General features: G+C 38.1%; 2 protein-coding genes across 4 annotated transcripts; both read right to left on the reverse strand.

Annotated features, from left to right (window-relative positions):
* Positions 1–5,378: 5,378 nt before the first annotated feature.
* On the reverse strand, positions 5,379–8,800 carry LOC135649183 (protein-S-isoprenylcysteine O-methyltransferase A-like). Of its 3 annotated transcripts, none has more exons than XM_065167344.1 (5): positions 8,509–8,800; positions 7,739–7,982; positions 6,191–6,319; positions 5,879–5,985; positions 5,379–5,772 (listed from the first exon to the last, which is right to left on the reverse strand). In XM_065167344.1, exons 1-4 carry the CDS (start codon positions 8,753–8,755, stop codon positions 5,895–5,897), a joined length of 711 nt encoding a protein of 236 aa, XP_065023416.1. In that variant the 5' UTR covers positions 8,756–8,800; the 3' UTR covers positions 5,379–5,772; positions 5,879–5,894. The 3 variants fall into 3 exon arrangements, with proteins under 3 accessions (XP_065023416.1, XP_065023415.1, XP_065023417.1); XM_065167343.1 differs by having other exon boundaries at positions 5,869–5,985; XM_065167345.1 differs by lacking the exon at positions 5,379–5,772 and having other exon boundaries at positions 5,899–6,038; positions 6,247–6,319.
* A 1,350-nt stretch (positions 8,801–10,150) lies between these two features.
* On the reverse strand, positions 10,151–12,500 carry LOC135648547 (squamosa promoter-binding-like protein 8). Its single transcript, XM_065166317.1, has 3 exons — positions 11,786–12,500; positions 10,811–10,986; positions 10,151–10,711 (listed from the first exon to the last, which is right to left on the reverse strand). The coding sequence occupies exons 1-3, from the start codon at positions 12,352–12,354 to the stop codon at positions 10,338–10,340; spliced, it is 1,119 nt and encodes a 372-aa protein (XP_065022389.1). The 5' UTR covers positions 12,355–12,500; the 3' UTR covers positions 10,151–10,337.
* Positions 12,501–16,254: the final 3,754 nt, after the last annotated feature.

The following is a 16,254-nucleotide window of genomic DNA, read 5'->3' on the forward strand; positions in this document are numbered from 1 at the left end:
TCAGAGCCTACGATAAGACTTTAGGGTCTTATCAGAAGAGTTCTAATAGTTATGACTCATGGCTAGCTCGATATTGAGCCTAGAGGGTCACATACATATGGTAGGCATTGCGACGAGTAGAGGTTCAGATATGATATATCCACCAGACCCCCTATCATATTGGATATCCAATAAATCCCTTTAATTATTGGATCCTATGGAGGAGATCCAATAAGAGTCAATGAGAGATTATTGGATAGAGATCCACTAATCTAAGATGCTTGGGTAGTTAGATAGAGATTCAATACTCAATAGGACAAGGTCCATTAGGGTTAAGTTGATAGGGGGCCTCTATAAATATAAAGGAACCAAAAACCCATAGGCTAGAGGTTTTCTTAGTTGTCACCTCATATTCTCCTCTCCCTTTCTCCACCTTAGATAGCAGGCCTAGAGATTTTAGGAGTGTGGTCGCAGCTTTACTATGTGGATCACCGCTAGAGAGGACGCTTAAACTCCTTCATCCTCTCCTATAGATCTGTAGGGATTCAAAGATATACGATCTCCTTATATAATATAACTATCTCACGCGTGATTTTCAGTTTTGTGAATTTTGTGCACTAATCTTCGTACAGCGATGAATACATCTTTGAAAATTTTGGGGATTTCGTTTTTATATTCTTTCGTTATGCTTATGATGTCGCCCCTAGATTTCCCTATAGGTCTCCCCTTGGCATCAAGTAGCATCATTGATTTAGTTTCAGCTACATAAGATACATTAATATGTTTATTTAAATTAAGTGTTGGATCATAAGCCAATTGTATCTTATATATTCAATTTTAGTCCTACTTAATATAAGACCTTTAGTTTTTAAATATTACCTCATTAACTCAAGTTTATAATTAATTTTACTCAATCTCTCAGTAACTAAGATAATATCATTATCAAATATTTAAAAACTAAACTCAATAATATTCTATAAATCATAATATATAAAAAGCTAAAAATTCATCATTCTAGTTTTCAATCTTGGTTGTCTAGAGAAATCATTAGACCTCTCTTGGATGCTAATTAAATTAATAAAATATTTGTTAGGATCTTAACAACACTAAGATGATAAAGGGGTGAATTAGTGTTTTAGTAAAATTTAATTAATTTTAAATTTTAGTTGAGAAAAACATGTTTTAAAAGCATGATTAATGAATTATTGAGCATATAATAAGAATTACACGTCAAATGAATGATAATAAGTAAATAATCATGAACAAAAGAATAAATAAAAGAATGAATGACACACCGATTTATAGTGATTTAGTCTTTTCAACCTACAACCATTCTCGTTTCATCTACCCTCATGGCAATTAGCTTCTACTAATTATTTTCCTTTAACATATAAAGATCAACTACCCTTATTACAACTTTCTTTTTTTCCATGATTAGAAGAGAACATTTATGGTCGATCTTTTACAACAATACTATCATCATAATATGGAGGTGCAAATCTTTACTTTGGTATTACTATAATTACTATAAGTGATACCATCATTGTCGTAGGTAGTTTAAGCCAAGTATTTTGCTTGGTCAAAATTTAGCCTAACTTCAAGCCCAATTATTACTATAAGCTTTCTTCGTAGGCTCCATTTAGTCCGATATCAGCTCAAATTAGCTCAAAATCAGTTGACCAAGACTTTGACTCATCAATCGCTTATCAAGCATATTGTCAAAGTTTTTCGACACATTATTGCTACTTTTGTTATGTCATCAAATCTTTCAGCACATCGTCCAATTCTCTGACTTAATGTTTGATCTTTAGCATGTCGATCATTTCTCTAACTCAACATCTAACTCCTCGACTCGATGATCCTCGAATGTGATAATGGATTCTTCAGGTCCACATTTGATCTTTAAGTGGCCCAAGTCCTTAGTTGAAGTGTTTCTTATATTACTTATCTCAACAGTAAATTAGTTTATCAAATTTATTAATTAATTTTATTATCAAAATTTAGAATTCAATATCAATATTTAAAAATAACATATTTATCCCTTTATATATATATACATATATATATATATACATATACATATACATATACATATACATATACATATATATATACATATATATATATACATATATATATATATATATATATATCAAAATTTTGGAATATACATATGCATCCTTTCAAAATTCTAAACCTTTCATATATTAGAATTAGAAAATATTAAAATATTAATATTTAAAGGATTTAATATTTTTAAAGCATATTGATATTAATTTGAGTTTAAAATTATTATGCTAATAGTCATTAATTAAGTTCTTGATGTTAGCATGATAAATTAATATTCATTAAAATAATAATATAAAAATCACTTGTTTTGATATGATGAATTTGGTCTTAAGTATTTTATGATTTGGATGGATAATCATGTGACAAAAATTAACTACATAATACTAATAAGAAACCGTAATATCTCAAATAATTGAGATCACTTTAATATAATAATAATTTAAATTTAATTCAGAGGGATAATTACAAAAATTTTAGGGATACATGTGATTTTATGTTATATATATAAAAGAATAATATGGGAAGGGTTGCAATGCATGTTTTACACCATTTTCCTATTATTCCTTCTTAGGACTTGATTTGTAGCCGTTTCTACCTACCTACCTACGCACTATTTACCATTAAGACTCGCCAAACCACCGCACTCTTCCACCTCTCTTATATCGTGATGACGACGGAGTAGGAGGAGAAACCAGCGATCATCTCTTCATTGGAGCAGAAGGATTGTCTGTGGTTGATTGTACTCCTGCAGACTGGCGGCGGAGGTGGTGATGATGTCTCGGTGGTACAGGAACGTGGTCTTCCACCTCAAGCGAGCTTGGTACGCCGTCTCCTGCTGCCTAAGGTCCCCGCGGCAAGGTGAACATTCGCCCATCTGCACTCTCGCCGTTCTCCCTCCATCTGTTCCTCCGCTTACTGCATGTGCAGAGAGAAGAGAGAAAAGATCAAGTAGGGAAGATGACGCTAATCTCTTCCTCTAAATAAAGAAGAAACTCCAAGTCTTCTGTCACAGGAAGAACATAAAATATACGTGAAGAATGAGATGACAATTCTTTCCGTTTCTTTCAATCCAAACAAAAAACACAGCTTGGCCGTTCAATATAAGTTCCCTTGGAATAATTTCTGTCGATAGAGATTGTAATTAGAGTTGTTCCAAGGTTTGCTGTAAAAGAAAAGATCGACGCCAACCATGTTCTTCTTGCCTTTGGACAGGTAGAGGGATACTTGAGCTCCATGATGAAGTGCAGACGTGTGAATACGAAGATGTGCAAGTCATGTGGGACATGCTGACCAAACCTGTGATGGAGACGGAGACGGAGACGGTGGCGAATCAAGCAGAGGAACCGATCATGTCGGAGGCTGTCGTCGTGAAAAAAGCAGAGGAACTTCTGGAAACCACCAAAGAGAAATTAGAGAAAGCTTTAGATTAGTATTAGCTCTTCCACAGCTCACGATCTTATAAGATCACAAGAACTGTAGGATGATTGTATGGTATGTTACAAGCTTCATGTGTACAGGTAATAAGAAACCTCTTCCCTGGAGTACATGAGATGAAAGAAACGTTTCATGGCATTGTTAATTGTATCTCTCGCCTCCATCTTTTAGGTAATGAAGTTAATTCTCTCTCTCTCTTCCCCATATATATATATATATATATGAAAATTAAGTTTTTTGATATATTATTGAAAAAAAAACTATTACTATTGGGTTTTTACTTAAAAATAATTTTTCATCAATTTATCGAAAATATCTCTCTCCTCTTCACCAATCGCTCCTGATCATCAACACATCTCTGTCTCCACTGCTTCCTCCCCTAGTTCACACAGTAAGCAACATCACCCATTCTCCCCCTCCCATTTCCTTTTCTTCTCCCTCCTCACTTCTGTCTTTAATGGGAAAAGACGATAGATAATAAGGAAGGAGGAGAAAAGGGGGAAGATGATGAATGATGGGGAAAGAGGAGTGTTGCCGCTCGTGATGGGAGCAGGGGGCAATAAAGGTGACAATAGTGACTGATGGAGATAAAAGAATATTTTTATTATATTGATGGAAAAGAGATGTCCTATGGTTAAAATCAATTAAGGAAGAGTCATTTCCTATAAGTCCAATAGTTAGAACTATTTTAGGTAAAATGTTTTTTTTTTTTCTGTTGATGCATTCCTTTAATAATTTTTTTTCTTATCAATGCCCTCACATTCTATGTATTCGTAAAATACTAAAGACCTATAGAAAAACATGTAACTAGGGAACAAACATAAACCAACTTATCTCCTTTGCGAGATTCTAAATAGGTATTTTTATTGGTTTTGGATGAATAATATTAAAAAATAAGCTTTTATATCAGTATTTTTTAATATGATTATAATGTTTTTGCTACCTCTACAATAAACTAAAGAACAAAAGTATACTACAAACCAATTCATCATCCGGTGAGATTTCAAATTTGTATTCTTATTTATTTAGGAATAAAAATATGATAAAAAAATATTTTTTATATCAATTATAATATTTTTGACACATCGACCAAAAAAAATTATAATCAAACTGGTCCACCTTATAGACTTATCCAGCGACGTAAAAAATTCAAAAAGAAAAAGAAACTATCATGAAAGTGTGGGAGATATTCTTATATTCTATCAAAAGGCATTTTGGCATAAGAAAAAAAAAAGAGATTATCATATCCTACCAAAGGCATTTTGGGATAAGAAAAATGAAAACACCGGTGGGATAAAACCAAAATTGGAGGAAAAGCCCCAAATGAAGGACTTCTCCAAAGAACTCATCCTATATCTTTTAAATATTAAACCTTTGACGCAGGCCACTTCCTTTTTTTGCATTCATTCATAAAAACATAGATTAGCCACTATTTATCATGATTATTAATGAGTCTTTAAAAAATAAAAAAAAAAGTCTTTAAAAAAATTGAAAGGAACAAATACAAGAATAGCTGATGTGTAGGTTGGTATGCATGTAATATTTTTGAAAGATATTTAACATCATATGAAGCTTCCACGTTATTATACTAATAGTCAACTAACTTAAAGTCTCCAAATTGCTACTGCTGTTCAAATATGCATCCCAACAAATGTATAGCGGACAAAATGCTAAGTTTACACAAATGAAATCGTCAGGATGAAGAGTCCAAAAAAGCTAGTTCTTCTCAGGCTTCCTCCTATTTCCTGATAAATATGTTCATGTTGTTATCCACGTTCTAGCATCCTGCTAGTCTACCTTAGAGACATAAAAGAAATAAGGATGATTGCTGCAAGCAGGCTCATTCAAGGAGCCCTTCAAATAAAAAGTAACATCAAAATCATTTGACTTCATGATACTTGAACGGCTACTGATTAATCTATTCAGGTGATGGCGATGAAACCACTTTTAGATTATCAAAAGTTAAAGAACCTCTCTATTGAAGCAGACCACCAAATGAAACCAGAAAACTTCCAGTACTACAAGGATTATTCAGATTACAGCACTTCAAAACAACATATCTTAGATGAAGATGACCCCCCTTCTTGTGTTTTACTCTCAGATAATGTGAAGGATCCAGGAAGCTCCTAGAAGCTTCGACACCTTGGCCACATCACTTATGTTACACAGATTCTTATGGATGGATCCTAGGTTCACAGTTTCCTTCTCCAGCAAAGTTGAGGAAGGCAAAAATGAGATGATGAATTTGTTTCCCTGGGTAGCTACATGAGTCGACACAAATAAGGTAACCTGCATCGAGAGATTCATGAGTAATCTCTACAAATTACATGTGACTCAACAAAGGAGCTAGCAGATATAAGATGAACAAAATACTGAGAGAAGTACTTGAAAATACTCGCGCTTTTATAGGTTTATCTGATGAAGGGAAGACCAGATGGCACTCTTTTTGCATATTCTACATACTGAAACCCAAAGAATTGCCTCAAGAAAAACTCTTCATATCTGTTCCTCGGTTAAGGATCAAAAGGCTCATGATATTTGTCCAAAGTAGCAACCTACAGATTTAAATGAATGTGAAAATTAATCATGCTAAATGCTGTAGCACGACACGAAGGCCACTAACAAATAGTCCCTAGAGAAGTCTGGAAGTAATCAATTAAGAGAAAGCAATCATATTTCAGATATAATTCTTTGACAAATTGGATACGGTATTCGTGTAGAGAAGAATCGCCAAACAACAACTATAAAAGCAATGATGCACACCGGGTTGCATAGCATGATCTGTGTTCCAGTTGCCCAGATGAAAAAGCCAGTGTAGCCAGGATGGCGGACAAATCTGCTTGGTCACAATAGTAAGATGTCAGCAAATCTTATTTGCTGGTACCAAATGCATGACAAATAGCATGAAACATGGACAAGTGGATATGGATTCCCAGGCAGTGACGAAAAATATGCATTTGAAGAGTCATCGGCATAAACCACATCATGAAGCAAGTTACAAGTTTCTTTCAAATGGTTATCCTATTCATAAACGGAATTTACATGGTTGATTATATCAGTGGAAATTAAAAAAATAACAGTCCATGATAGTCAAGAGAACACTGATGTGCAATATTAAAAAAGGTTACTACAAAGGCTCAAGCTAAATTGCCAGAGAAATTATACTCTCCTTTGAAACAATAAACAACCATCTGTAAAAGAGCTGCAAGCTTGCAGTTGCTAATTTTCAAGTTCATGAGAACTTGATAACTAATTCTAAATCATAAATCAGGTTTAAAGATATATAATGTGAATGATAATCAATTTAATTCATTACCAAAAATATAAGAAATCTTATTTGATTGGTGGAATAAATCTTAATTTCAACCATAAATATATAACTACAAATAAAGTAATCAATGTAGCTTTTTTCTTGCTTTCTCAAAATATCACAAGTCTCTACCTTACATATTGGAACTAAAGATCTGGTCATCCAGGCTTCTGGATGTCTCTTCTCAGCAGCTCTATCTGGCTTTTCTAATATCTTTCATGGTCTATACTTATAATGACTTAACTAAATAAGACCTTAATCCTTTTATTGAAGGGAGAGCTGTCTTTTAATCACACAAATTTTCTGGTAAGGGAACTCAGAGGCATCAATTAGTGAACTTTGAATTAAACTCCGCAGATATAAATCTAGGTCCCAAAACTAGGAAAAAAATTCAACCAACCAGAGAAAGTAAGAGATGAGAACACAAATATTATCTAAATCCAAATTTAGATCCCAAACTAATTACATATTCAGAAATCATTCATATGATGGGAACCTAATAAAGAATGTTGTAATCCAAGTGCGCACACAAAGTGATGAGAGCAAAAGGGAAAAACAACATCTAGAATATATGATGAAAAAAATTATTTCTTATATTTCATCATTCTACACAAGGAGACTTTGATCTCAGGGCAGGTGATGACAGTATTAATTCAGCCCAGTCTCATGAATCATCATAGCACACTTAACAATGAAGGTGTTCCTTTCTTGTACTTATAAAAGGTAATAATGATATGAAATGCACCCATAAAGTTGCCAATCAACATAAAAAAACAAAAAATAATTACTCTTCCTGGTTCCAGTAACAAAGGGAAAATAGATAAATTGTTACTAAATACAACCTATATTCTATATGAGGAAGCACCAGTCACTCTTGATATATGCCAAAGCTAAAACTGAGCATCAAAAATAAATTATCACATTGAGATGCACATTCTCACTGACCTATAGATACCATGAGTAATCAATTCATGGTGGTCATCGTGATATTTTCTAATCAGATGTGTGAAAGATCGGCCAGCTGTTATGACTGCAGCTTTACGTATAAGCTCTCCAATTAATATCATCACAAGCCCAATGTTGCTAACCCACCAATACTCTTTCAACCTTGGGAAGAGGAGAATCTCTATAGCATATTCCAGCAATGCACAAACCATTGCAACAACATACTGCTTGCTAATCAGAAGTGCTGCACAACAAGCATTTCATTATATACCAGAGGCTTCTTAAAGAGATTAAATCGGATATTAACCGTAGAGTAATTGGAAAAACAAAAAACCTAAGTTTAAGCATAAAAAACAATTAACATTTATTTTACAATGACACTTTTGTAAAGTACTTATATAACAGGAATCGAAGGCAATCATTTCTTATAATGTAAAACAAAATTGCATGCTGTCTAACCATTCCACTAACCAGAAAGTGAGACAATAAATCGAAAACCAATAAAGTGAAAGGAATAAGCTAATCGCAGCCAGATGTTGGAAAATGCTCTAATTATCTACTCAAAACCCTAGAAAATAAGCCAACCAGAATACCCCTCTCACGCATGATTAGAGTCACCTCAGTCTTCCTTTCTTTCACACTTTCTCCGCTCTAATTCAGTTCCCGATCCTCCAATTTCGCAAATGAACGCAAGATGATCCAAGGAATTCTCGAACTACAACGGCTCCAAATTCCAAGACGAATGAGAGAGGTAAAAAAAAGGCACTCACAACTGAGGGTAACATTGGACCGGCCGTGGAAGAAGACGGCGAGCGCGTACTCCGAGGAGTGGAAGAAGGCGACGGCAAAGATGAACTGCGGCAACTGCCGGGAAGCCGTGTAGGCCATGGCAATCTCGGCCATTTCCCCTTGCAACAACCCCAGGAGCGCTGGAATCCCTCCGCCCAACCTCAGGAGCAAAATTCCAGGGTTAGGGTTCGACTCGGCCGCTCGACCGGGAGAAATGGGAGAGCGCATACAAGTCGAGGAGGGGAACGCCGCGAGCGAGTGAGCGAGCGAGCGAGGCGGCGTTCGACTCCCGCATAGAAGTTGCCATAAAGAGAAGCCCAAAATTACTGGGCCCCATATTACGGCCCACTTGGGGGGCCACTAAGAGTGCAGTGCTATCAAGCACTGGCCCTCCCACCTCAGAGAAGATGTGATTTTGGGGTTATATTATTATTATCACATTTGATATATAATTTTTAATCTAGTGCTCCTTCCTTTTCTAAAGAATAATTCACATAAGTATCGAGTTCACCATATATGTTAAGAAAGATGATATATTTTTGTTAGGATTAATGCCACAATGAGAACCTGAATGCAACATTGGCATCCAAAAGGGGTATTTAGATCCTCAAGGCATTCCGGGCTCTTCTTCGGACGTAAATTGCTTGAATAGTAGTACCACCGTCCAAATCGAAGGAACTCCCATGTGACAGTAACTGCGTTGCCGGGCGTCCCTGCTGAGCCCTTCACCATTGATGAACGAGAGCTGCTGCTACTGCTGCTGTCTCCCATTTCATTTCTCACCTACCACCATCGGCAGCTTCCAAGACACTCCACTCTGTAGCTTCAGCTGCATGCACCGTGGACGTGATCCTCTAAAACACAGTTCGATTTATGTGCTGGAGGAGATGATAGCACGGGAGGAAGCAGTACTCATGCAACGTACGTATGTTTGTATTCATGGAATAGCTCCTCCTTTACTCCTGTGCAAAAGCTGCAGCTATGTTCTCGATGATCACACGCAGCACGCCGCTGTGTGCTTCAGGAGATGAAAAGGCTTCCGCTCTGCGGCGACGAATCAAAACAGAGAATAAGAGGACGAAGAAGATGATGATCAGGCAAAGCAGGTCAAAATACGACGCTTCGTCTCAGAGCTGCAGTGCTATGGACCGGTCAACAGCTGCACAAGATTCGTGAGCTTAACCGGTTCCCCGGACACCACGCCGTACGTACGCACGGGAGATGTATGTACACGTACCACACGTATCTATTATATGACCGGTATTTGAAAGAGAATTAAGGAGAACAAAAAAATTAAGTGCTAAAGATCAAAATTGGCTTCCGAGAGAAATCCAATTCATCACTTAAAGTGGATGGCGAAGTTGAACTAAGTGGTGTAAAGGGCAAAATAAAATAAAATAAAAATCAAAAATCAAAAAATAGCTTGAACAAACAGAATTCGATTTTTTTAATTTTTTTTGTGGTTTAGCCTTTTTATATTTATTTCATAAAAACATATGACAGCAAGCTCGCATCCCTCATCGAGAGAAGAAGAGATCTGTTCCATGCTTCCGCATTCTCGGATTATATAATTTCAACAAACACCATGCATGCCTGGGGAATCTTAAAACGACACAAGATATCTTGAACACCATCCTTTGAATTCATAGAAACGGAAAAGGGGAGGGGAGGGGGATCTGAGCACATCCTACACAAATTTTCTGCAAAGGAACCAACTGAAGATAGAGAAGAAGAGATCAGAAAGAATAAAATCCTTCTTGCTACATCAGAGCTAGCAATTGCTGATCCATTCATTAGAGTCTGCCTCCTCTCACATGAAGTCCAGTTCAAACATGGCTTGTCCAAGGTGGAGGAGATTGGCTTGCTGAAGGTGGGTGCTGTGGCTTGAACAACCTCCTGTGGACTGGGTGGCCTCATTAGAATCGGAACTCAAGGGGGGATTGTGGTGGTGGAAGAATGTGCCGCTGGATTCTGAGAGGGAGAAGATGTGCTGCTGCTGTGGGAACTTGTCCTCCAACATTGCACCTAAGGTTCCTTGACTTTGGTACATGGTGTTAGAATCCATGCCTCTTCTTTCATCTGCCCCAACTCCTCTTATAGATAAAGCTGGTTCATTCCTCAAATGACCACTCCTTTTGGTACTAATACCAGTGAGATAAACAGGAGTTATGGACTTGGTTGGTGCTGTTAATGGAGGTCAAAGCATGAGAAGAGCAGAGATTTAATAGGAAGGACTGCGCAAAGCAAAAAGAATTATAAAAGATGGGGACTTCAGATCATTACTGATGTCTTGAGCCTGTTTGGTCTTCTCAATATTGGAGTTGGCTGTGGGAATCACGGAGGCTGAGGACTCTGCTATTCCTGTTGCGAGCTGAGGCTTCCTCCTCCTGCGGTTGTGGTCGGCCAGGCGCTTCCTGCAGCTCCTTTTGGCTTCATCAAACTCTGCCAGCGCATGGAACCTGACCACCATTTGGAGGAGAATGAGGAAGAGAGAAGAGACCTCCATCTGTTAATAGGAAAAATGGCCAAACATCCAATTCTACAAGGCTCTCTCTCTCTCTCTCTCTCTCTCCCCCCAACATGAGAAAGAGGAGCATGTAGAGTTAAAGGATGCCTGCATCAAACCAAGATGTAGAAGCTACAAAAGAGGGGGGAGAACCCGGTCCTTAAATAGACGACTTTAATTTCTATTCTAACCAGTGGAGAAAAGGGTAGGTGCAGTCATTAAAGCACCAGATGCTAGCTGTGAACTAATGTTCATGGAGAACATACGGAGATGGAGGAGCACTTTCTCTATCAAGGAACTGTGGTTTGCTGGTTCATGCTCATATGATTCACAGAGAAAAAAGCATTGAGTTCTGCAGTTAGTGCCACTGGTCTCCATACTTAAGGATAAAACAAAATAGAATAGGGCAATGTGAAGGCTATATAGTTCACATGACTTTTAGAACCTTGTAAACTAGCTCAAGCATGCGAAGACATTATCCTAGAAAATGTACTGAACTCTAGGACACATTTATTGCTGTTGCTGGGAATATTACTACTGATCATGTCCAAATGATCAGGGGGTGATCGAGGTCTTGCAACTCCAACTTCATCTGCTGCATTGCACCCACGCTCCACAAGCAAACATAGGGAGCATAAGACATGGAAACACGGGATCTTTTGGGCTGAAGGAAGAATGAATTGGGTGTGGAATTTGTATGTGGATTCATGTTTCTTCTAGTCTTCGTAATGGAGCTGACAAACGGATCATACCTGCTGCATTGCTGGCAGAACCGCTGCTGCAGTCCATGGGCGATGACGACGGTGGCCTTGGAGTGGAACTCGCACACCTTGTGTCGGCGGTGGTAGTGCTTCGCGCCGGAGAGATCGGCTTTGCACCCCTCGGCCTGGCACCGCGGCGGCTGGTGGCTCAGCGAGTACACGCCTCTCGACCTCGCGAACAGGTGGTCCATCTCGAGGCCGTCCCCGGACGAAAAGTAGGTCCTTTGGCCCAAATTTAGACCGATTCGGCCTCCGCTGTCGATGCCATCCTCCGTCTTGATGAGCGCCACCGGGAAATCCGGCACGGGCGGAGGTGGACAGAAGGCGAAGTGGTTCATGGGGAAGAGAGGAGGCGGGCAATCCAGGGCGGGAGCAGGAGGGAAGATTGGGCGGCTTTGGAGGTCGATAGCTTCGTGGTTGGTGGTGGGAACAGCGGCGTTGAGGTTGTGGGAGGCCGTCGCCCAGTCCCAAAGGTGGCGCTTTTGGTTGTTGCCTTCCAGCCCAGCAAAGGACACCATGGAAGGGACAAAAGCCTCAGCAGAGTTGGACCTGTTCATCATCTTCCCATCAAAAGACTCCCACGGAGGAAGAGAGAGAGAGAGAGATAGAGTGAGAGTAAGAGAGAGAGAGAGAGAGGGTGAAAAAGAAGCAAGAGGGACAAGGGAAGGGGAGAGTACTCAGAAGAGGAAGTTGGGCTCTGGCTTTTCTTCTCCTTTATGGTTTGTTCTGGGCGCAGGTTAAGTATGGAGCAAAAGAGGCAAAGTGGAGAAGCAGGAGAGGGAAAGGGAGAGGGATGGTGATGGTTATCATCACCACCACCACCACCATTATTACTAATTACTGCTGCTGCTACCTGTGGTAAAGCAAGGCACAGAACATGGAATTTATTCCACCGAGGGACTCATGGCCGTGGTGTTCTGGTTGAGGGCTTTGCGAAGCTCTTTTAAGCGATCATGATTCATGATGAGAGGCTTTTAGCATCTCAAAGGGGTTGTTGATCCTTGTTCTTTTGCATGTAATCCATGTCAGAAAGGTTGATGGTGACAGCGGTACGAAGTAGAGGGAGGAGAAAAGGTTCCACCTTTTCATCTCTTCCATGTTCCTTGCAGGCCCCGTTGCTCTCACCTCTTGGAGTGAACTTACCTTGCTTCACCTTTCACCTTTCACCTTGTTCTCCTTGCGGAGAACTCTTAACTGCACCTGTGTCTTTCTCAAACTCAACAGCCATCAGATCTCAATCTCATATCACCGAATGATGAAGAACAATTTTCATGGAGGGGAGGTTTCAGAAGAGTCCTCTCAACAAAGAGTGGGGAGGACATGGGAATGGTGATGGCAGCAGCGAGGGATCACCCAGTGGTCACCACAACATGCCCCTTTCGTGCATGCGTGATGGGAAAGGGAATTCGATGCTTTCTCTTCTCTTCAATGCTACAACCACTGAAATGGACACTTGCATCTTTTACCATGCGATGCAGCAGTCAAAAGGAGAGAGCGAGAAAGAGAACAAAAGCTTGTAGTACGTACATGGAGGCACTGCATGATTCCATGTACGTACGTAGAAGCAGTCATCTGAGTTCAAATGATGGAGTAGCTCTTAAACAGAATTCAACTCTGTTGAGCCTATCAATGATGCATCAAAGCTGCCTTACACATGAAGGCAGATCTCAACACCAGTAATCCAGAGGGATTGGATATGGATTCTGGGGGACATAATTGAGTTCATCATTGTACCAAATATGTTATATGTGGATGATGACTTGGTACCGCGGAACTATTCCTTGAAACTGGACTCTGAACATGAATTATTAGGTTTGTTCATATGAAAGAGCAGATAGATCAAACTGCAGTGCCACCAAAAAATAAAAAATCAGGTAAATAGATCATCTGTAATCTATCAAACGTTCCTTAATATTTGTGTTAGGGAAAGTATTCAGCATCTGCCTAATAGTCATATACTCCATCTTTGAAGTTTTTCTTCCCGACATAAATGTTGAGCCATTTTTCTCTAATATTAACCTTTTTATATATATTAAATTATATTAGGCTCCGCTACTGCAACATCTGCCTCGAAAGTAGCTTCATCGGCTTTCCTCACCACACCCACACCCACACCCACACCCACACGCCATCTCGTCATTATCAGATGATGCTGCTGCTAATGATGGGAACTGCTCTCCGCTTCCGATCGATTGTTCTCCCTTCAATGCCTTAAAGATCTCAATGTCTTATCACCAGGACATGGCTGATGGCTGAACCAGAAGCACTTGCAACTCTCCTTCACATATCCTAACTAAGAGTCATTAACTAAAAAGCCCAACTACATTTCATAATTTTTTTTATTCGTTTAGTGAAAAATGATAAGGGTGATTTACTTAAAAAAATCAACACCTTATGGGATTTTATCTATCCGATGGATGAGGAAGAGAGACGAATGTGACAAAAAAATAAAGAAGATAATGCTACGTGGAAAAGGAGAGATGTGTGATAGATTAAGAAGAGTACAGTAGAGGAAAGGGATAGATGAACACAACATAATATTTTTTTCTCATCTAGTGAAAAAATAATAAATAATATAAGAAAATAATTCGATCAAGAGAAAGGATGAAAAGAGCCTTTCATCCTACTCGTAAATTTTTGTTAATGTCAACGCATCTAAACCATTACATGTTACATGAGACACATGCCATCGTCAACCAGTCATCTAGAGGTCTAAACTATTAGATGAAATATAACTGGATGTACGCACCGTTGTCACAAAGAAGGAACTCACCACAAACATTTCTACACACACATAGAACCACAAGTTTGAGAGACGATCTGCTACAGTACACTGTTCATAAATAGTCAGCCAACATATTGAATACCTGATGCACAACTTGCACGACATGCTTGTACGATGGCTAACGTCTGCAGTGTACTGCCACAGTTTTGTGGCAAGCAGACATGTCTTATGGAGTTTGTCATCTACGTCGTAATGACCACCCAAAGTTTGAGGTCCCCAAACAGTATCTAACTTGTGTGTGATGCCATTGACAACAGGTATCTAACAGTTTCTTTGCCTGCCTCTCACACCGTTTGCATCATCCTCCAAAATGTTGGTATCATGTGCCATCTCACTCACTCTTGTATTTTTTTTTATCGTAATTATGAGAATCGGATCGAATATTGACTCTGTCAAGCTTTGGATCATTGGATTATTGGTTGAACGAATTGAGAGAAATTTTATGACCTTAATCGTTATATATTGAGTATTTTTATAAGTAATCAATTGCTTTGGTCCTTTGACAACTTTCAAGAATTTTGATGGTATTTTTCCTGCCACAATATTTTCCTTGGTTTTGTTCAAGCAAAAGGGAAGGGGAGGAGAGGGAAAAGGTGATGGCTGATGTCGCTTGCTGTGTGACAGTGGAGACGGAGATGTGTTAGACGATGGGGGGTGATTGGTGAAGAGGAGAGGGATATTTTCGATAAATTGATGAATAAAGTTGTTTTTAAGTAAAAACTAATTATATAAAGTAAGACGTTTTTTAAATAATATATCAAAAATACTTACATTTTCCTATATATATATATGTATATATAAAGAGAGAGCGAGAGAGAGAGAGAGAGAGAGAGAGTGGCAGATAAAGCATGACATATTTATTTAAGTCTGAACCTGGTTTTAATTTTTTGGGAATTATTTTAGCCTTCTAAAATGTTAGACAATAGACAATAGTGGATTTTGGATTATTCAACAAAGATATAATGTTAAATCTAACTTGATTCTATGATCTTTATAAAGTAAAAGAAGAGAAGTTAGGAACGGATGAGTAAGACACAAAATGATATCCTAAGATTACAAGTTCAAAGACTCATTTATTTAATATATTTTGAAAGCGCTTCGTATATATCTTATTATATCACCATAGGATCAAAAGATTAAAATATACCTTCACCACTTATTTTTTGATTAAAAAAATCATAATATAAAAGTAAGATAATAGATGAAGAACCTTCTTCACATATCATGTTAAGAAAAAAAGAAAAAAAAACCTGTATATTATTTGTATCCGAGATAACGATGAAGATGAGAATCCTGAAAACATTAGTAGAATTTATTGTATATGTTAGAAATATTTTACGTACGTCCGACAACTATGTTTAATGAGAATCCTGAACACATGAGTAGAATTTATTGTTATTGAATATTTTAAAAATATTTATCTGTGTGAGATGAAAGAAAATAAAGTAAGAGAAGAGGATATATATTGGATTTGACACACAACGTGGCGTATGTTTTAACTTTCAGTTTAATTCAAACTCATCGAACAGTGGTTACCAATAGGCTGTGGCCCAGAGGAGACAGTGATGATATTAATTTGCTTGTCACGTGTCACCTATTAGCAGACTCGACAGTACAGGAAACTCTCACAATTGCTCATGTTTATGTACTGATGTATGCTTCTATTGAGCAACAC

Source organism: Musa acuminata, chromosome BXJ3-9 (genome assembly GCF_036884655.1).
Source record: "Musa acuminata AAA Group cultivar baxijiao chromosome BXJ3-9, Cavendish_Baxijiao_AAA, whole genome shotgun sequence".
Classification (NCBI taxonomy): Eukaryota; Viridiplantae; Streptophyta; class Magnoliopsida; order Zingiberales; family Musaceae; genus Musa; species Musa acuminata.

Bases quoted from the DNA above. Each gene is read 5' to 3' on its own strand.
- LOC135649183 (XM_065167344.1), bottom strand. From the start codon at position 8,755: ATGCGCTCTCCCATTTCTCCCGGTCGAGCGGCCGAGTCGAACCCTAAC. The intron at 7,983-8,508 runs GTGAGTGCCTTT...CTTGTTGTGCAG, and splicing joins GTCCAATGTTACCCTCAGTT to CACTTCTGATTAGCAAGCAG. The intron at 5,986-6,190 runs GTATCCAATTTG...ACCGAGGAACAG, and splicing joins TTCTTCTCTACACGAATACC to ATATGAAGAGTTTTTCTTGA.
- LOC135648547 (XM_065166317.1), bottom strand. From the start codon at position 12,354: ATGATGAACAGGTCCAACTCTGCTGAGGCTTTTGTCCCTTCCATGGTG. The intron at 10,987-11,785 runs GTATGATCCGTT...AATGGTGGTCAG, and splicing joins TTCTGCCAGCAATGCAGCAG to GTTCCATGCGCTGGCAGAGT. The intron at 10,712-10,810 runs GTAATGATCTGA...CTCCATTAACAG, and splicing joins CAAACAGGCTCAAGACATCA to CACCAACCAAGTCCATAACT.